Genomic DNA, 22,310 nt, shown 5'->3' with positions numbered 1-22,310 from the left:
TTGCTACGTTCCCCCCCCCCTCTTTATTCCCCTTCTCTCCCTCTCTCCTCTCTCCTCTCTTTCTGCTCCCTCTGTAATCTCCATTCTCTGTCCAGCTTTCCCCGATTTTCCAAAACTAGTGCTGAGATATTTGCATTCCTCTCTGACAGTGTGACTACTGGATGTTGAGAAACTCTGGGGGTTCTGTCGATTTATAGTTGAGTTTGAATGAGTGTGTGATACACTGTGATGTACTGTTCTGCAGTCTGGGGGTGATACTGGAGTGAGCACGCTGGTGTGTGATACACTGTGATGTACTGTTCTGCAGTCTGAGGGTGATACTGTAGTGAGCACACTGGTGTGTGATACACTGTGATGTACTGTTCTGCAGTCTGTGGGTGATACTGGAGTGAGCACACTGGTGTGTGATACGCTGTGCTGCACTGTTCTGCAGTCTGGGGGTGATACTGGAGTGAGCACACTGGTGTGTGATACACTGTGCTGCACTGTTCTGCAGTCTGGGGGTGATATTGTAGTGAGCACACTGGTGTGTGATACACTGTGTTGCACTGTTCTGCAGTCTGGGGGTGATACTGTAGTGAGCACACTGGTGTGTGTCACACTGCACTGTTCTGCAGTCTGGAGATGATACTGTAGTGAGCACACTGGTGTGTGATATGCTGTGCTGCACTGTTCTGCAGTCTGGGGTGATACTGTAGTGAGCACACTGGTGTGTGTCACACTTCACTGTTCTGCAGTCTGGAGATGATACTGTAGTGAGCACACTGGTGTGTGATATGCTGTGCTGCACTGTTCTGCAGTCTGGGGGTGATACTGTAGTGAGCACGCTGGGGTGTGATACACTGTGCTGCACTGTTCTGCAGTCTGGGGGTGATACTGTAGTGAGCACGCTGGTGTGTGATACACTGTGCTGCACTGTTCTGCAGTCTGAGGGTGATACTGTAGTGAGCACACTGGTGTGTGATACACTGTGCTGCACTGTTCTGCAGTCTGAGGGTGATACTGTAGTGAGCACACTGGTGTGTGATACACTGTGCTGCACTGTTCTGCAGTCTGCGGGTGATACTGTAGTGAGCACACTGGTGTGTGATACACTGTGCTGCACTGTTCTGCAGTCTGTGGGGGTGATACTGTAGTGAGCACACTGGTGTGTGATACACTGTGCTGTACTGTTCTGCAGTCTGGGGGTGATACTGTAGTGAGCACACTGGTGTGTGATACGCTGTGCTGTACTGTTCTGCAGTCTGGGGGTGATACTGTAGTGAGCACACTGGTGTGTGATACGCTGTGCTGCACTGTTCTGCAGTCTGGGGGTGATACTGTAGTGAGCACACTGGTGTGTGATACACTGTGATGTACTGTTCTGCAGTCTGGGGGGGTGATACTGTAGTGAGCACACTGGTGTGTGATACACTGATGTACTGTTCTGCAGTCTGGGGGTGATACTGTAGTGAGCACACTGGTGTGTGATACGCTGTGATGTACTGTTCTGCAGTCTGAGGGTGATACTGTAGTGAGCACACTGGGGTGTGATACACTGTGATGTACTGTTCTGCAGTCTGGGGGGGTGATACTGTAGTGAGCACACTGGTGTGTGATACACTGATGTACTGTTCTGCAGTCTGGGGGTGATACTGTAGTGAGCACACTGGTGTGTGATACGCTGTGATGTACTGTTCTGCAGTCTGAGGGTGATACTGTAGTGAGCACACTGGGGTGTGATACACTGTGATGTACTGTTCTGCAGTCTGGGGGGGTGATACTGTAGTGAGCACACTGGTGTGTGATACACTGATGTACTGTTCTGCAGTCTGGGGGTGATACTGTAGTGAGCACACTGGTGTGTGATACGCTGTGATGTACTGTTCTGCAGTCTGGGGGTGATACTGTAGTGAGCACACTGGTGTGTGATACGCTGTGCTGCACTGTTCTGCAGTCTGGGGATGATACTGTAGTGAGCACACTGGTGTGTGATACACTGTGCTGCACTGTTCTGCAGTCTGGGGGTGATACTGTAGTGAGCAAGCTGGTGTGTGATACACTGTGCTGCACTGTTCACTTGGTCTCTCCTGACAGCCTCTCTCTCTCTTTTTCGGTCTCCCTCTAAGGCTCCTTCCTGTACCTCTCCCCCCATCTATCGCTATCCCAGACTCCATACTGTTCTTCCCCTGTCTCTCTGGGGCTGCTCGGCAGACGCACTTCCAACAGGCTGTATTTATGGGCCTGGAAGAGGGCTCAGTGAGCACAGCCCCTCCACAGAGAGCAACAGAGGGGGTGATAAACTGGGTTTCATAAAGCCTCCAAACAAAGCTGCACAGAGCATCGGCTGTGGATTTAAAGGCAATTGGCTTTTATTACACCCTGGGGAAAGAGAGAGGGAGGGGGGAGAGGGGAGCGAAGGAGATGGAGATTGAGCAGAGTGGAAATGGGGAGGAGGGGAGGAGAAGAGAGAGAAAGATGGAGAGGGGGGAGAGTGGAGGAAATGCAGAAAGAGCAGGGGGGGGAGAGAGATGGGGGGGAAAGGAGGTGGGAGAGAGAGGGGTGAGCAGAGGGAGAGAGGAGCAGAGGGAGAAAGGAGGAGAGAGGGAGAGTGCAGGAGGAAGAGAGGGGAGCAGAGGGAGAAAGCAGAGAAGGAAAGTGCAGGAGATGGAGAGGGAGAAAGGAGGAGAGAGGGTGAGAGTGCAGGAGATGGAGAGAGAAAGGAGGGGAGGGGAGCAGAGGGAGAAAGGAGGAGAGAGAGAGTGCAGGAGATGGAGAGGGGAGCAGAGGGAGAAAGGAGGAGAGAGAGTGCAGGAGATGGAGAGGGAGAAAGGAGGAAAGGGGTTGCAGGAGATGGAGAGGGAGAAAGGAGGAGAGAGAGAGTGCAGGAGATGGAGAGGGGAGCAGAAGGAGAAAGGAGGAGAGAGAGAGTGCAGGAGATGGAGAGGGAGAAAGGAGGAAAGGGGTTGCAGGAGATGGAGAGGGAGAAAGGAGGAGAGAGAGAGTGCAGGAGATGGAGAGGGGAGCAGAGGGAGAAAAGACGAGAGAGAGTGCAGGAGATGGAGAGGGAGAAAGGAGCAGAGAGGGAGAGAGATGCAGGGGGGAGATGGGGAAAGTGTGTGCGTATGCTCTGCACTGAGCAGTTGTGTTATGAACTGAGGCCCTTTGCTCAGCAGGTTATTAATGCAGCTGGGAGAAACACACCCTGTCGCTCGTAAAAGAAATGGGATCAATAAATGGTCTTTTATTTGTTTGGTTGCTTTTTCACTCAAAATTGTTTTGTTTTTTTTGAAGGAAAAGCTTTCTGAATTGAGGTTCCTAATCCAGGCGTGCGCAGACTCTCGGTGTTTCAGGCATGCCGTCTGACACAGCGCCAGGGTCTCTGAGTGCGAGCAGACCCCGCTGGCTGGCTGGGCAGAAGCAGATGAAGAATAAGGTCTCGATGTGTCACGATACCTAGAGCTGCGGCTGCTTCTTTGGCCTGGTGCTCAGTTCAGTAAGCGAGTGTGCGCGACAGTGTGTGTGTGTGCGCATTAGTGTGTGTGTGTCTGGGTGCGTGTGAGTGACAGGAGTATGTGGGTCTGGGTGTGTATGTGTGTGACAGGAGTATGTGGGTCTGGGTGTGTGTGAGTGACGTGTGTGTGTCTTGAGTGTGTTTGAATGACAGGAGTGCGTGTGTAAGTGTGTGAGACAGTGCGCACGAGTGTAGTGACCAGTGTCGGACGTTGTCGGCAGCAGTGACCCAGAGTCCGGTCAGCAAGAGGTGACCGTCAGTCACGGGTGACAGGAGAGTTCGGGGCCTGCCGGAGGGGGACGAAGGAGGAGGAAGAGGAGACTGGAACAGGCCAGGGGTTGGAGCTACACAAACCTGCAGCCACAGCCTGATTACACTTCTGGACTGGGCTCAAGTGTAATTGAAAAGCAAATTAAATAAAATGCCATAAATCAGAAGGAAACACCGTTGAGGCAATAAAGCAGATTAAAAGAGGGGGAAGGGGGTGCCAAATGCATTTGGAAATTAATTAATGGATCAGTGTTAGGAGTGTGGACGCACCTACCCCAGCTGTACTGAACACAGTGGGTGCAATACTGGCTCTCTGCCGTCTTTAGTCTGAGGCCTAGAGGGTTGCAGGTTTGAGTCCATCCCTGCTGTATTTCTAGAGGATTGACTTGTGACTTTAACCTTTGTAAAGCTGTGGCGCCACCTAAAGACCGCGTCATGTACTATCAACTCCCATAACCATGGCCTGTGTGATCACGATTGAGCGTGCGCGTGTGGTTGTGCTCATGCACGAATGTGTGTGTGTGTGTGTGAGTGTGTGTGCGCGAGCGGGCTTTGCCTCCAAAGTGGCTTGTGCCGGAAGCACCGCGCTGGTAAATGTTTCATGAGCCCCAGGCAGTCAAGATGAATCCTGCCGTCAACACTCCCGTTAAGGGTCTCCATGAATAATAATGCCTGGGCCCTCCCCTCCTCTCCTTCTCCTCCACGAGGCGCACACAGCGGCAGAGCTTAATGCGCTGAGTACAGTCACCCTGACAGCTTCTGTATCGTCTGTCCTGCTGGGGCAGGGGTTTCTATGCAGGGCTCGTTTTCAGACTCCGCAGGGCTTGCGGGCGGTACCGATGCGCTCTCTCGGATTCCTGTTACTGTACGTAGGGTGGAGGACTTACTCTGGCGCGCCACTAGGCGGCGCTGCATTAGCGATCGTCATCACACGCCTTCACAACTAGGGGCCCTTCTTCGGTGTGGCTTGAATTCGGGGCGTGAGTTGTTTCCCCTCTCGGTGTTTGTAGACTCCTTTTGTAATGTTCCCGTCCGCCCTTGGTTTCAGTGAGTGATTCTGGTTGATAAGTCCTGGTTCTGTTATTTTCTTTCGACGGATGGTGTTTAGTCTTAGAAAGGCGCAGTAATGGAGGGTTATCCAGTGCTGTGGAGCTGTGTACAAGTTACCTACGTGTCGGCAGCAGCTGGTTTTATTCTGTTTTGCGATGTACAGTATGTTAGGATGTTCTTTATGATGCACACGCCTTCAGACTAAAGCAATTCTAATTGGAACTCAGTTTTCCCTTGTGAGGAAACGCCGGCCGTCCATCGCCTGTTGGACCTTTAAGAAACACCGGTAATAAACCCGCGTCTGTTTGACCCACACAATCTGGAGTGCTTGAAATTAAAACAGGGCACCGCCAGACTCAACAGAACACCGCAGTGTACAAATATCCAGATATTACAGACGTGTGATCTGCGGAGAAACGGGTGTGTTTTTGTGGTGTAAAGTATCTCTTATCGATTTGTTTTGTCTATTCGTCTGTTTTTTTTAGTGAAACCCTGGGTCAGAACTGGGACACTGCAGGGACCAGTTAACCAGGCCCTGGGTCAGAACTGGGACACTGCAGGGACCAGTTAACCAGGCCCTGGGTCAGAACTGGGACACTGCTGGGACCAGTTAAACAGGCTCTAGCATTAGTGGGGAGGACAGCCTCAGCTCTCTCACTACCAACACTGTGAAATAGCTCAGAAGGGCCTGTCTTCTACAATTCTCCCCCAGTTACAGTATCCAGACTGAACCCATCTCCTTCTTATTCCTGACTTGTCAGCCAGTTAGGACTGATGGGAATGACAGAGGTTTATAGATTATAGATGAATAGAGGTTGTGGTCTCTCTGTTGTGGTCATCCGTTAGTGTAATAAAAGGGCAGATCTCATCTGGTGTTAATCACCCCTGGAGAGGGGCAGGGGCGAGTGGAAGATCGATTAAATCTTTGATTTACGACAGGCTGGAACTACACAACGGCAAACCTCTGCTGATTAATGTTTCAGGTTTGGCTGTTCTCGCTACAAAATATGAGCTCATTGGGAATAGTGGATGGATGGATGGAGAGGAGAGGCAGATTACAACTGAGGGACTGAGAGAGGGGGAGGCAGTGTGGGCTAGTGGTGAGAGCTGAGGCACTGGGAGAGAGAGAGAGGGAGGCAGTGTGGGCCAGTGGTGAGAGCTGAGGCACTGGGAGAGAGAGAGAGAGAGGCAGTGTGGGCTAGTGGTGAGAGCTGAGGCACTGGGGGAGAGAGAGAGAGGGAGGCAGTGTGGGCTAGTGGTGAGAGCTGAGGCACTGGGAGAGAGAGAGAGAGGGAGGCAGTGTGGGCTAGTGGTGAGAGCTGAGGCACTGGGAGAGAGAGAGGGAGGCAGTGTGGGCTAGTGGTGAGAGCTGAGGCACTGGAGAGAGAGGGAGGCAGTGTGGGCTAGTGGTGAGAGCTGAGGCACTGAGAGAGAGAGGGAGGCAGTGTGGGCTAGTGGTGAGAGCTGAGGCACTGGGAGAGAGGGAGGGAGGCAGTGTGGGCTAGTGGTGAGAGCTGAGGCACTGAGAGAGAGAGGGAGGCAGTGTGGGCTAGTGGTGAGAGCTGAGGCACTGGGAGAGAGAGACAGTCAATGCTAGTGGTGAGAGCTGAGGCACTGGGAGAGAGAGACAGTCAATGCTAGTGGTGAGAGCTGAGAGACTGGGGGAGGGAGAGACAGTCAATGCTAGTGGTGAGGGCAGGGGGAAAGAGGCCTGCCAGACTTGCGGTCTGGCTCTGTGTTCTGTGACATCAGCAACAGACAGAACCTGTGTTTATAGTCAATTATTGCTGAATCTTTTATGAAAGCTATCAATAATGGGGCCTGCTGGAATTGCTTGTTAGGGCCGCTAATGAGAGGGGAGGGTAATAGGCACCTGTCACTGCTGCAGCAAACCACGGATCCAGCTGCCACATGCCTAGGGCTGCAGTGGCAGAGAGCAGGCAGTAACCCCTTCAGGTGTGGGCTCTCTTGGACCATCACAAAGCCAGCCAGCGCTGCTGCAGGACCCCTCCGAATCCCCTAAACCAGCCCTGCTCACTTCTTCAGAACCCGCAGTGAGACACAGGCCACGCCGTGGCACAAGTGGAAACTATGGGAAAGTGCGCCTTTACACAAAGGCTGTTGGGGGTCTGGAGCAACTGGCCGGCCATGCTGTGGAAATGAACATCCTGGTCTCTTTCAGGAAGATGCTGGGTGAGATCTGGGGATCAATGGGCCTGAAGCTGCCGAAGGGACCCCTCGTGCGTGACCTGTCTCCTGTTCTTGTCCCCTCTCTGGGCAGGAAGGTGATCGAGGTGAAGATCATCGACGACGAAGAGTACGAGAAGAACAAGACCTTCACCATCGAGCTGGGAGAGCCGGTGTTGGTGGAAATCGGCCAGAAACATGGTGAGAATGACCGAGAGGAGCAGTGAGGGTGTTCCTGTTCCCCTCCTCCCCTCCATCTCTCCCACTCTCCCTCACTCCTCCTCCTCCTCTTCCTTTCCCTCTCTGCCTGTCTTCCACTCCTCCTTCTCATCCACCCTCCCTCTTCTGTTTCTCTTCACCCTCTTCCTTTCAGGCGACTCGAACGAGAATCGCCCTGCTGTGGGGGTCGAGGAGGAGGAGGTGGCGAAGATGGGGTGCCCCAGTTTGGGGGAGCACACCCGCCTGGAGGTCATCATCGAGGAGTCGTACGAATTCAAGGTACCTCAGTCTGCTGGGCCCAGTTACTCACAGCACTGGTCCCAGATAAAGAACTGAACAGTGTCCAACATGCTTGATGTACAACATCAAAACTGCACACTGACAGTGTAGACCTCATCAACACTGCACACACACACACTGCACTGACAGTGTAGACCACACACACACACACTGCACTGACACAGTGTAGACCACACACACACACTGCACTGACACAGTGTAGACCTCATCAACACTGCACACACACACTGCACTGACACAGTGTAGACCACACACACACTGCACTGACACAGTGTAGACCACACACACACTGCACTGACACAGTGTAGACCACACACACTGCACTGACACAGTGTAGACCACATCAACACTGCACTGACACAGTGTAGACCACATCAACACTGCACTGACACAGTGTAGACCACATCAACACTGCACTGACACAGTGTAGACCACACACACTGCACTGACACAGTGTAGACCACATCAACACTGCACTGACACAGTGTAGACCACATCAACACTGCACTGACACAGTGTAGACCACACACACACTGCACTGACACAGTGTAGACCACATCAACACTGCACTGACACAGTGTAGACCACACACACACTGCACTGACACAGTGTAGACCACACACACACTGCACTGACACAGTGTAGACCACATCAACACTGCACTGACACAGTGTAGACCACATCAACACTGCTCACACACACTGTAGACCACATCAACACTGCACTGACACAGTGTAGACCACACACACTGCACTGACACAGTGTAGACCACACACACTGCACTGACACAGTGTAGACCACATCAACACTGCACTGACACAGTGTAGACCACACACACACTGCACTGACACAGTGTAGACCACACACACTGCACTGACACAGTGTAGACCACATCAACACTGCACTGACACAGTGTAGACCACACACACACTGCACTGACACAGTGTAGACCACACACACTGCACTGACACAGTGTAGACCACATCAACACTGCACTGACACAGTGTAGACCACATCAACACTGCACTGACACAGTGTAGACCCCATCAACACTGCACTGACACAGTGTAGACCACACACACACTGCACTGACACAGTGTAGACCACACACACACTGCACTGACACAGTGTAGACCACATCAACACTGCACTGACACAGTGTAGACCACATCAACACTGCACTGACACAGTGTAGACCACATCAACACTGCACACACACAGTGTAGACCTCATCAACACTGCACTGACACAGTGTAGACCACATCAACACTGCACTGACACAGTGTAGACCACATCAACACTGCACTGACACAGTGTAGACCACACACACACTGCACTGACACAGTGTAGACCACATCAACACTGCACTGACACAGTGTAGACCACACACACACTGCACTGACACAGTGTAGACCACACACACACTGCACTGACACAGTGTAGACCACATCAACACTGCTCACACACACTGTAGACCACATCAACACTGCACTGACACAGTGTAGACCACATCAACACTGCACACACACAGTGTAGACCACACACACTGCACTGACACAGTGTAGACCACATCAACACTGCACTGACACAGTGTAGACCACATCAACACTGCACTGACACAGTGTAGACCACATCAACACTGCTCACACACACTGTAGACCACATCAACACTGCACTGACACAGTGTAGACCACATCAACACTGCACACACACAGTGTAGACCACATCAACACTGCACTGACACAGTGTAGACCACATCAACACTGCACTGACACAGTGTAGACCACATCAACACTGCACTGACACAGTGTAGACCACATCAACACTGCACACACACACACACAGTCTAGTAGCCATGAGCACGGTGTAATAACAGCTCCGTCCTTGTCTTCAGAGCACGGTGGATAAGCTGATTAAGAAGACGAATCTGGCTCTGGTTGTGGGCAGCAGCAGCTGGAGGGAGCAGTTCGTTAGCGCGGTGACCGTCAGCGCCGGTGAGCCCCCCCCTTCACTCAGCTACAAATTAATTTCATTTGCTCTCTTCTGTGGTTCATTTGTCCATTTCACCCGTGTTGAATGGAGCATAAAGCAGCGAGATGACAGGAAATGTGTGTTATTAGCCCCCCCCCCAACACACACACACACTCGCGCACACTCCCTGTCTGGGTGCAGTGCGCTGCCACACGGCTCAGTCAGTCAGGAAGGGGCGTGCCGGCGTCGCTGCCAGGTGTCAGGTGGCTCCGAGATCTCCGTGTCAGCCCAGCGGGCAGGACGCAGCTGCGAGAGACGCCATCGCCCAGAGCGAGCCCCCACCCGAAGAGTGTGCGAGTGCCCCTTCTGCCCTTGCGCCTGGCACCAGTGTCTCCTTCTGCCCAACCAACCCCCCCCCTTTCCCCCAAGCCACAGAAGCACATCATTTGCTCATCGTCTTCTGTTTCACAAGATAAGATCACTTTATTGGCCATATACAATTTCTTGCATTAGGAATTTGTCTTTTTGCACACCCCAGCTTGCTCTCCATCCTGTTCTCTCAGTTAACTCTGCTTCTCTTGGACTGTATGGTGATTTTCTGTGGATCCATTTATTCTGCCGATTAACTGTGGATTTATTGATCAGACTGCTGTGTGACTCTGTTAACTGTGGATCTATCCGACTGTATGGTGACAGTACATTTTCCGTGGGTCTGACTCTATTACGGCTATTTGGATCCGTCTCTGTTGTGACTTTTAACTGTTCATTTATTGATCAGTTTGTTGTGACTGTATTAACTGTGGATCTATCAGACTGTATAGTGGCAGTACTTTGTACGGATCTGACTGTGTATTGTGTCTATTAACTTTAGATCCGACTCTGTATTGTGACTATTGTGGATCTATTGAGCAGATTTATATATTGTGACTTTATGACCTGGGGACCTGACTCTATATCGGGACTATCGTGGATCTATTGATCAGACTACAGTATACAGTACGTTATTGCTGCATTGGATCTGTCGGACAATCCAAGTATAGTGGCTGTGACCCGTGGCTGTCTCATCTCGTCCGCGTATCGTTTATCCCGGTGCGTCTCCCGCGAGGGCTGGCGAAATCGGCTAGGGTGCCGGGCTGCGCTCACGATGTCCTGTCTGCCCGCCCTGCCCCCAGGGGACGACGACGAGGAGGAGAGCGGGGAGGAGCGCCTGCCCTCCTGCTTCGACTACATCATGCACTTCCTGACCGTCTTCTGGAAGGTGCTGTTCGCCTTCGTGCCGCCCACGGAGTACTGGAACGGCTGGGCCTGCTTCCTGGTGTCCATCTCGCTGATCGGCGTGCTGACGGCCGTCACCGGCGACTTGGCCTCGCACTTCGGCTGCACCGTGGGGCTGAAGGACTCGGTCACGGCCGTGGTGTTCGTGGCGCTGGGCACCTCTGTGCCAGGTCAGTCCACCTGCCTGTCCAGTGTATTAACCCCTCTCTCCGTCTCTCTCCAGTGTATTAACCCCTCTCTCCGTCTCTCTCCAGTGTATTAACCCCTCTCTCCGTCTCTCTCCAGTGTATTAACCCTTCTCTCCATCTCTCTCCAGTGTATTAACCCCTCTCTCCATCTCTCTCCAGTGTATTAACCCCTCTCTCCGTCTCTCTCCAGTGTATTAACCCCTCTCTCCGTCTCTCTCCAGTGTATTAACCCCTCTCCGTCTCTCTCCAGTGTATTAACCCCTCTCTCCGTCTCTCTCCAGTGTATTAACCCTTCTCTCCATCTCTCTCCAGTGTATTAACCCCTCTCTCCATCTCTCTCCAGTGTATTAACCCCTCTCTCCAGTGTATTAACCCCTCTCTCCAGTGTATTAACCCCTCTCTCCATCTCTCTCCAGTGTATTAACCCCTCTCTCCATCTCTCTCCAGTGTATTAACCCCTCTCTCCAGTGTATTAACCCCTCTCTCCGTCTCTCTCCAGTGTATTAGCACTTCCCTGTCTCCAGTGTATTAATCCCTCTCTCTCCCATGTTTTAACCCTATTAGCCCCTCTCTCCAGTGTATTAACCCCTCTCCCATGTTTTAACTCCTATTAACCCTTCTCTCTGTCTCCAGTGTATTAACCCCTCTCCCATCTCTTAACCCCTATTTACCCTTCTGTCTCCAGTGTATTAACCCCTCTCTCTCTCCCATGTTTTAACCCTATTAGCCCCTCTCTCCAGTGTATTAACAACCCCCCTCCCCCCCTCTCTCCCTGGTGTATGAACACTCTCTCTTCCTCTCTCTCTCTCCTCAGACACCTTTGCCAGTAAAGTGGCAGCTATCCAGGACCAGTACGCCGACGCCTCCATCGGCAACGTCACGGGCAGCAACGCGGTGAACGTCTTCCTGGGCATCGGCGTGGCGTGGACCATCGCCGCCGTCTACTGGCGCGCCCAGGGGAAGGACTTCCGGGTGGACCCGGGCTCGCTGGCCTTCACCGTCACGCTCTTCACCATCTTCGCCTTCGTCAACGTCACCGTGCTGATGTACCGGCGGCGGGCGAGCGTGGCGGGGGGCGAGCTGGGGGGGCCGCGGACTGCCAAGCTGCTCACCACCCTCCTCTTCCTCTTCCTGTGGCTGCTCTACATCCTGCTGGCCTCGCTGGAGGCCTACTGCCACATCCAGGGCTTCTGAGCGGGGACAGACAGAGCGAGAGAGGGACGGAGAGACGGGAAGGGACAAATCAAAAATGAACGGGAAGAAGAAAAGGGGGAAAGGACCCCCCCTTCCCCCTGCATGGCTTGGCAGACACCCCCTCTACACAGTCATACTGCGTGTCCCCCCCCCCCCCACTTTACCCTCCCTCCTACTCCCCTGTCCCCTCCTTCCCTTATACTCCTGCCTCCTCTCCATCCATCCCCCCCCCTCTCTTCCTCCTCTCCCCTTCTCACTCTCTTTTTCCTCCACCCCCCGCACCTGGGAGTGCGCCTTGAGCCGGGGGAGGCGAGCATCGGCGCCAGGTGGGAGGAGTAGGCGCAAGGAAGCACGAGAACACGCAGCTACATGATCCGACCACCGGGTGGCGCTGTCCGTTGTCAGAGGAAGGGCAGGTGGGGGGCAGACCCCTCTCGGAAGTGCAAGCAGTCGCGTACGCGTTCCCTGTACACGAACGAAAGCAAGGCACCGACACATGGGCACCCTTCTGCGTACACACACTCTTAACGCACGGCATCACTCCCACACGCATGCGCCGGGCGTGTCCTCGCTGCATATTACACGCTATAGGCCCCACTTACAGTTTACAGTCTCGTGTTTGGGGCACCTTGTTGGGAAAGGCGCTATATTAAAAATAAATGGAATTGAATGTGTCCTAGGCGCCCGAGGAGAGAGGAGTCCCCCCCCCCTGCCCTCCTCTGTGATCTCCATTGGTCTGTTCCATTTTTAAAAGAGTTTTTCATTTGTGTTCGTGCTCTCATCCTGATCATACTGGAGCTCACCGGCCCGGAACAGACCCTCGGAGACACGACAGCGATGGGAAGCTGGAGAATGAGGACACATTTCCAGATGTATGTCTGTATATATATATCTACCTATCCCTGTCCTGCTGCTGGCCTGTGTGCAGCACTGGACTCTTGTGAGGAGGCATGAACGAACTGGACAGGCTCTCTTCCTCCTCGCCTTCCTCTTTGGCTCCCCTGAACAGTTACCCGTACCGGGGACCCGATCACCTCTCTCTGAACCGGGTTTCTTAATTTATCTGTATCGGAGAAGGACGGGAACTCAAGCGGAAGGAGAAACGACATTGCGTTTCACCATTTTCATTTCTTTCCTGTGTTCGTTTTTTTATTATTCTTATTGTTATACTGATTGTAGGTTGGGATTCCACTTCGCCCAGTGCAACCCGTGAGAAAGCACCGCGGCTCTGCTCCCCGGGGACAGGCTGGACGAACCCCCGCCCTCTTCGGTCTGTTTCGGAAACTGCGGATCGAGAGGGATACCCTGGCAAACTAACGGTCAGCAGACCCCGCGGAGACAAACCGACACTTGTTGAGGGAAAATTCTGCACTGATGCCACAAGTTATCAGGCTTGGTAGACCAGGAGGACAGCTGGTCCAGTGGTTCAGGTCCGGTCTTGTTAGACCAGGGGGACAGCTGGTCCAGTGGTTCAGGGCCAGTCTTGTTACACCAGGAGGACAGCTGGTCCAGTGGTTCAGGGCCAGTCTTGTTACACCAGGAGGACAGCTGGTCCAGTGGTTCAGGGCCAGTCTTGTTACACCAGGAGGACAGCTGGTCCAGTGGTTCAGGGCCAGTCTTGTTACACCAGGAGGACAGCTGGTCCAGTGGTTCAGGGCCAGTCTTGTTACACCAGGAGGACAGCTGGTCCAGTGGTTCAGGGCCAGTCTTGTTACACCAGGAGGACAGCTGGTCCAGTGGTTCAGGGCCAGTCTTGTTACACCAGGAGGACGGCTGGTCCAGTGGTTCAGGTCCGGTCTTGTTAGAGCAGGGGGACAGCTGGTCCGGTGGTTCAGGTCCAGTCCTGTTACACCAGGAGGACAGCTGGTCCAGTGATTCAGGGCCAGTCCTGTTAGACCAGGGGGACAGCTGGTCCAGTGGTTCAGGGCCAGTCTTGTTAGACCAGGGGGACAGCTGGTCCGGTGGTTCAGGTCCAGTCTGTACATGTCTTCCGACTACATCTCTACTGAGAGACGTTAAAAATCCAGCAAAATGGCGCTGCTTTCAGTGTTCATGCCTTTCAGAGGTGGAAATACTGGTTCCTAGGGAGACGGCTAGATAAGGTACAGAGATGTGTAGCTCTTTATGTGTAAGTCTCGTTGTTTTGAGGTTTAGCCTGATTTCTTGGTACCTACAGAGACAGATTGATTCTGCTCAGGAGGTAGCCAGACAGACGGATTTCTTCCTGGGGGCTGCAGTGCGCAGAGACGGGCAGACCTGGCCCTGCTGTATATAGCCCATACCTTCACACATGCCCCCTGGTGTGCACTGCGCAGGCCTCTATTTTTAGCCCTTGCGTCGCGTTGCTAGGAGACGGTATCCAGGAGGGAGGCATTGTTCTGGTTGTCGAGGTGTCGGTAAAGAGGGAGGGGGTAGGGGGTGTGTCCTCACCGGGGGGGGGGGTCCCTTCAAGATAGAGCAGTCTCTTTCCCCGGCAGCTCGAAGGCCACAATCCGACATTAATTTGAAACTTTAACGAGCTCTTGCCAAGCTCTCGACACCATACAAGGCTTTGTCGGTTATTTTTAAGGCTTGTACCCAGACACGTCACCCATAAGTGACTAATATGCAGCCTAATAGCTGGCGCTTAAAATAAATCCTCCTGTTCCGAGTCATTGTCACTCTGCCCCTCAGACTGGTCCTGCCCATCTGGTCCGCAGCGAAGCATCCCGGCCCGCACACACACAGGGGCCCGGAAGGATGGCAGTTGTGCCGGAGTCTTCCAGGGGTTTTTCCGCGCTTTGCCGGCGTGTCCCGTTCCAGGGGCTGTGCTGTGCTGCACTCTGCCTTCCCACTGATGCTTCTCCAGTACCCACAGGTATTAAACCCCCCCCCCCCTCCTCCTCCTCCCCGCAGCTGGGTAAATCCGGCAGCTGGTGGTTACCGTTGCCGGGATCAGCGGGGTTTTAACGGGATGGGCTTGCTGGCCGCCAGCCAGCCGGGGCTCTTGGCTCCTGTATGGAGCGAGGCCGCTGTGCTGCGCGCCAGACGAAGCCCACACGCCGGAGGACAGAAGGTGCCACTGTTGGCTATGCTGGTCACTGCTAACTCGAGGGCACCCCCTGGTGGAGACCAGAAGCATTACTACCCCCCCGGCGTGTCTCCACTCTCACTGCATCCCAGGGCTCAGTGTCCTCCGTCTCTGTCCAGTAGGTGGGTGACCCCCCCAGGGTGCTGTGTGTGTGTGTGGGGGGACCCCAGTCTCGGTGCCCCCTGTCTCACTACACCCCAGAGCTCAGTGTCCACCACAGTGTTGTAGGAGTATGCTCTCTGGGTCTCTGTGTGTTTTAAGTTTGGATATTTGGATATTTTTAATGTTAACAAGAAGAGACTTCTAGAAAGAAACCAGCTCCATCAAGCAGCTTGTACAGAATGTTTCCCTTTCTGCCCGACTCTTCCTCTTCCGTTCTTCTCCCGTGACCCTTGTGTGTTGCGCTGGGGGAGCTTGTGGAAATGTCTTCCTGATTTTTAACACAATCGCGCTGGGCAGGTGCCTGTATCCCCCCCCCCAGCTGGACTGGACAGCTCGTTCCCCCGTTGCAAGTCTCTGTTCAGTCTTTGCCAAAAGGAAAGGTTCACTGGCATCAGTGCAGAATCCTGCTTGTGGCGGTATGTGCTGCCGCTACATGCACTGGGGGGGGCACTCTTAACTGTGCGGTTCACCAGTGCTGCGGTTTGCAGAGGTCGACTCCAAGGTGTTTGACAGACAGAAAGCCCTGTCCAAGAATCACCCCCAAACTTAGATTTTCCACTACAGTTCCTCTGAGCAATATTAATAGCTAGGACTCAAGAAAAAGGTAGAATATTGTCCCCCTAAACCTAAACAAATACTACTAAATGGATGCTTGAATTATGTCAAAATCAGCCTGTAGTGGTGTGAGTGACATTTAGATGAGCCAATCATAGCCTGAATAACATGACGACAAGCCCTTTAGTGCCGCCTCAGCCAATAACGCATCAAATGATGTGATGGGCAGCTAATCCTGTTCTGAATATCGTCATAATTGACCGATCATCACCTGAATGATGGACATGCCTTAGGGAAGGCTGGACGGCTGACCTCATCTCTCGGGCGGATTTTGTTTTTATGGTTTTGTACTTTTTTTTTCTTTTTCGTTTTGAAATACCTGTACCGTGTTTACAGATTCTGCTGCGTAAGAGCAAAAAAAAAAAAAACAGAAAGGTGGGAGAAAAAAAAATGTTTAATTATTTTTCTCGAATAAGACTAATTTTATTTAAAATCTTTTAAGAAAAAAAAAAGAAATGATGCATAAAAAAATAAATGTTGAAATAAAAGACCTTTCTTTCCTCTGCATGTTGCCTGTTGTACAGTACACACTGTAGGTGCAGTTAGCCCTTGCTGTTGTCATTACAGTGTTATGTGACCGATGTCTAGTTGACCAGACCTGTAAGCCTGATTGTTTCTGTGTATCTCTCACTGTGTTACTGCTTCCTAACTGTGTATCTCTCTGGATGCTGGGGAACCTTGTGTCTTTATTGGTATGTGCTTCCTCCTGTTACTCTGTTTCTACCTCTTTGCCTCACCTGCTCTCCCTTCTCTCTCTCTCCCCCCTTCCCCCCCTCTCCTGTCTATTTCCTGTTTCTCTTCATCCCCACTCTCTCCAGCTCTCCCTCTTCCATTCTTTTTTAAAAAAAAAATCTTCTCTGAGTTTTTCTGCTCACTGTGACACAGGCGACACCTACGTTACCCTCCCCCCCCCCCGAAAAAAAATAAAATGAAAAAGGGACCGATCATGTCTCAGCTCACTGTCCCCCTCCCCGTTTCCATCGAAAAATTCCATCTCTATCACAGTAAAGTTCTTGCGGTTTCTTCCAGTCGTATTGTGTGGTCATGTGAATAACTGCGTTAGTGTGCTGCGCACCTGGACAGGGCTCTGGATTTTCATCACTCTCAACACTAAAGAAACAGCAACAGATTTTCCTCACGAGGAGATTTCGGTACGAGAAGGAGTACTGATTACGTTTAAGATTCTGTATTAAGAATTTTCTGAACCCCTGCCCCCAATTCCCTCTCTGAAATCCTACAGAATTCCCTTCTAGAACCACACCATCCATCCCTCCACTTTCAAGGTGATTTATCCAGGACAGGGTCACAGGGCAGCCAGACTCTTTCTGGACAGGGTACAGCCTGGACAGGACACCAGTCCACTGCAGGGCACACACAGACACACACTCACACTAGTGCCAGTTAAGCCACCACTCTGTCTGGATTGAGGGAGGAAACCCACATGAACTCAGGGAGAACATGCAAACTCCACACAGACAGCAGCAGGGGGTCTGGAATTGAACCCAGGGCCCCAGCGCTGCCAGGCATCACTGCTCCACCCGCCCTCATGGGGAATTCAAACTCAAAACAAACCCCGTAGGATTTTTGCTAGCCGGGTTATTGTGGATACCAGGAAATCTCCTGAAGGACCTAGGAATTCTCCTGGGCCGATCATGCAGGATCTGCATTACGGAGACAAAATAAAGGACAAGTTCTGCCAGACAAGATCCACAGCGAACAGGAATCGCAGAGCGTTCTTCCCTGTGCGTGAATCCAAGGTGGTTCTGGGTACCGAAATCTGGAATTAATCCCCAGCAATAATTTTTTTTTTTTTTTTTTAATGCAGAGGGACAGTTTTGCTGCACATTTCTTCAATAAAGAAAATCCCTTCCTGTGATCAGGGGGACCCAGTGGGGAGGGGGGGGGACAATCCCAGTGGGACAGAGCTGGAGGCTGGCCAGTTGAACAGGGGAGCAGCCCAGATTCTGGGGGTCGACTGATCTCAGTGCAGAGGTGATCTGAACAGAAAGTGCGTGGTGGACAGGTATCCCCGAGTCCAGTTCATCCTGGGGTCACTGCAGGAGCTGCCCAGTGTTTCTCTTCCTGTCTGCTTCTCCCAGGCAGTCAGTGGGTGAGTGGGGGTGTGTACAGCTAAGTGACTATGGAGGTGTGGAAGCCTGTATGAGACTGTGCCTACAGTACTGTGTGTGTGTACGGTGTTACTCTTTATATGGGCTTCTGTAGGGAATGGGCAGCTCCAGTCCTTAAGAGCCAGATTCCTGCAGGTTTAGAGCTACTTTTCAACTAGTGACTAATTAGGAATTGAACATTTTATCCCAGTACTGCCCCAAAACCAAAGGGCACTGCAGTGCTCGTGGACTGGAGCCGCCTGTCCCTGCTCTGAACTCTAGCGTGACACAATCCCTCTTTCGAAGGTGTCTGAGAGTCAAGAACATCTTTCAAAACATATATATAAAAAAAATAAAATAAAAAAAGACCCCAAAAAACATAACCTACACGAGCAGAGAGCTCCACACAGGCGGGACCCTGTGGGACCAAGGCGAGGGCGGGGTGAGCTTCCAGGAGCAGGAAGGAGACAGCTGCACCCCTGGGGTTTGGGGGACTCGGCACAGGACGCGAGGGCCAGAGGGGCCTGCTGGCTGGCCCCGAGCCCAGGTGGAAAGACAGTGTGGTACCAGGACAGCTCCCCTGAGCCCGACTGAATTCACGAACACCTACAGACCGTATCCCACAACCCCTATACACCGTTCCAATACCAGAATGCCTACAGAAAACCTCCACACCCACATACCATACCAGAACACCTATATGCCTTACACCAGAAAACGTCTCTCCCCTATATATGCAATCCCACACTATATACCTGCACAAGAACACTTGTATATCTGTTCCAGACACTCACCAATTTCGCTTAAATAAGACAACCTATATACATGTGGTATAAGGTACGTCTGTGTTCTGCTAAAACACCTATGTACTATACCTTACTGTATATTTAAAAATCTGTAGAACTATACCAGAACAGCTATGTACCTTATATAAGAAAACCTATACACCATATCGGAACACCTATATGTCTTGCACCACAAAACCAATATATTTAAACCAGAAAACTTCTGTCCCTTATATATGCAATCCCAGATTATAGACCTACACAAAAACACTTGTATTTCAGTTCCAGACATTCACCAATTTAGCTTAAATAAGACAACCTATATATTTATCAGAACATACAGTAGACATCCCTTATACCAAAACACCTATGTACAATACCTTATGCAAGAGCCAATATACTAGAACAGCTATATACCTTATAAAAGAAAAACTATACGCCTACATACCTTATCAGAGCACCTATATGCTTTGGATAGCTTTCAGAAAACCTATATACAGTACGTATACTAGAATGTACCTTATATAAAGAAACCCACAGAGCTATACCAGAACACAGATACAGCTTATATAGTGAAAACAGATATACCCATTCCAGAAAAATATACACTGTACCTTATTCCAGCAAACCTTCACACCTGCAACAGATAACCACTACACCTTGTACGAGAAAACCTACATGCCAATTCAAGAATACAGTTATACCTTAACTGAACCTTAACCGAAAAACAGAAACACTTTATACCTAATAAAACGTATTATAATATAATAAAAACGTTGTGATTTCTCTCTTCCCTTTTCAGCATGGAACAAACCTATTACTTGTTCCTTTGCAGAATACGCAGGCTGACGCAGCTACCCGCCTGAACTATAATAAAAACTATATACCTATACCAGAATACCTACATAGTTTATATAGGAAATCCTATGTTATACTACATATACTATATGCTTATACCAGAAAATGATGCACCTTACAGCAGATCGCCTGTATATAGTTTATATACCAAACCTATACTTGCACCTATACCAGAAAAGATATATACCTCACACCAGAACTGGGACATATACCAGAAAATCTGCATACCTTGTGCCAGAACACTTCTGTGCCTTATTTAAGACAACGTATACTGGCACCACTGGGAAATAAATGAACCAAAAAAAGAAAAGACATAAAATAAATAGCACGGATATAGAGCTATATTTTATGCCCCTCCTCCGCCAAAATGGGAAATAAGAGGATTTTATTCCAATACAAATGTTTTTAAATCGATAATACTATTTTTTCTTAATAATATACCAAAGTTATGGTTTCAAGAAACCTCCCCTGGCACGGACAACAGCACAAAGCCTTTCGCCGTAAGGCTGGAGAGCACACAGGGAGGGACATGGGACACTTCCGCTGTGCCTGATGTCCTTGTGGACGGCCCCCTTCAGCTCAGCCCACGGGCTCTCAGGTGTAATAACACTGGAGGAGCAGAGGTCCGACAGACCAGATTCCACAAATGAATGGGATTTGGAAGGAGAAGCGTCTTTGAGGGAGGTTCTTCTCTAAAAAGGAAGATTGTGTTCTGGCCCAGGTAGTGTACACGATCTCAGGCATATAGGTTTCCTGGTGCTGGTCCACCATCAAGTACATCGGAGATATATAAACCTGGTCTTCCTGCAACATATATATGAGGTATGTATGGAGAGTTCTTTCAGAAGATACACGTTACAAGATCTTCTAGTACAGCTGTAGCATAAATGCTCACACATAACTTATTTTGGCTTCCCGTTACACGTTTTTCGGGTGATCCAGGTGTACTTCACCTTATCCTATCGACGCCACACGCGATGTGCAGTTGTTTTAATACCCTTAACACTGAAAATGTCACCCGTGGCACGAAAATGTTTTGTTTTATTCCCCCCCGTGGAACAGAATCCACTGGGTTTCAGAGCATCCCGGCTCGGAGCACCAGATACTAACAGTTCATCGCCACTTCTGGGACGACCGGAAGTCTGTAACGTCCGCGCAGAGGCTTGTGGGGAAACGCGCGGCACGCGGCGCTGGAAGCGGCGTCGTTTTCAAAACGCAGCACGAGAAAGGGGGGAGGGGCCAGAGAGTCGGACCCCGGCTCTCAGACGAACAGCCCGCTTTCTTCCAGACCTTTCCGCCGTTCAGGCGTCCTTCCCGGCAAGAAAGACCCCCCCCGAGTCGACGTGTTGTCTGTTGAGGGGGAGACCCGTTTCAGGGGGTGAACTTACCGCACCAGCCCGCCGGTTAGGGTCTCTCGAGCACCGCCGCGCCTTCTGGAAGAGTCGATACTGAGCTCAAGCCTGACGCACGTGGGCGGGGCAACATACAAACCCCGCCCTACCGAGCGCGAGTTCCGGTGGCCGCCGTGCGCTCACTTCCTGCCGCAGCCGGGCGCCCGCGCCCGCGAGGGGGGTTCAGGACCGAAGTGAGGACATGAGATTGTGTCCTCGATCTCATGACGTGTGTGCGTGTGCGGGGAAAATACTGTATAAGTCTTTCTACATACAGGAAACTGACGTTACCTGACCTGCTGAAATAAGACGTTGAGTAACTAACAGTAATAAAATAATAATAATCTTACACTTATATAGAGCCTTTCTGGACACACCACTGAAAGCTTTTTACAGGTCATGGGGATCCCCTCCACCCCCAGCAGTGTGTACCCCCACCTGGATGAGGCGCCAGTCCGCTCCCCACACCCCAGCTCTCAGTGGGGAGGAGAGCAGAGTGATGGAGCCAGTTCAGAGAGGGGGGTTATTAGGAGGCCATGATGGGTGAAGGCCAGGGGGGAATTTGGCCAGGACACTGGGGTAACACCCCTACTCTTCTCGAGAAACGCCCTGGGGTTTTTAATGACCACAGAGAGTCAGGACCTCGGCTTGACGTCTCATCCGAAGGACGGCGCCTGTTTACAGTCTAGTGTCCCCCGTCACTATACTGGGGCATCAGGACCCACACAGACCGCAGGGTGAGCGCCCCCTGCTGGCCCCACTAACACCTCTTCCAGCAGCAGCCTCAGCTCTCCCAGGAGTCTCCCCTCCAGGTACTGGCCAGGCTCACACCTGCTGGGCTCCAGTGGGCTGCCAGTGGGGAGCTTCAGCGTGATGTAGCTGCTGGCAACACAGGGTGAAGGATGATACACTTGAAGCGAACAGGGCCTGTAAATGTCATAAACCCACTTTATAAGTGCCCAACAAACACAGTTAACCGTAAAGGAACCATTAATAAAAGCTGAATAAGTGAAATATAACTGCCTTCAGGAATATCCATCATTGCTAAGGGTGATGTACTACTGGGTACCCGACGTTGTTTTAATGTTATCATCAATAAAGAACTCAATTATAGAATCAATTGTTTATTGTCTTCATTATTTATACCCCTTTTCCTGATGTATTGCTGAACAGC

The 22,310-nt window shown here is 51.4% G+C and overlaps 1 protein-coding gene across 2 annotated transcripts in view; it reads left to right on the top strand.

Annotated features, from left to right (window-relative positions):
* The window catches only part of LOC148646652 (sodium/calcium exchanger 1-like), a 45,451-nt gene extending 28,521 nt beyond the window's left edge, over window positions 1-16,930 (top strand). For both annotated transcript variants that reach the window (XM_088609048.1, XM_088609047.1), the window contains 5 exons: window positions 7,095-7,201; window positions 7,374-7,498; window positions 9,414-9,513; window positions 10,663-10,935; window positions 11,768-16,930. In XM_088609048.1, coding sequence (XP_088465174.1) covers window positions 7,095-7,201; window positions 7,374-7,498; window positions 9,414-9,513; window positions 10,663-10,935; window positions 11,768-12,147 — 985 coding nt within the window. In that variant the 3' untranslated portion in view covers window positions 12,148-16,930. The remainder of the gene's footprint in view (window positions 1-7,094; window positions 7,202-7,373; window positions 7,499-9,413; window positions 9,514-10,662; window positions 10,936-11,767) is intronic.
* Window positions 16,931-22,310: the final 5,380 nt, after the last annotated feature.

This window comes from Lepisosteus platostomus, chromosome 16 (genome assembly GCF_059453375.1).
Source record: "Lepisosteus platostomus isolate fLepPlt1 chromosome 16, fLepPlt1.hap1, whole genome shotgun sequence".
NCBI lineage: Eukaryota > Metazoa > Chordata > Actinopteri > Semionotiformes > Lepisosteidae > Lepisosteus > Lepisosteus platostomus.
The sequence above is the reverse complement of the archived record's forward strand: the minus strand, read 5'-3'. Positions and strand labels throughout refer to the sequence as shown.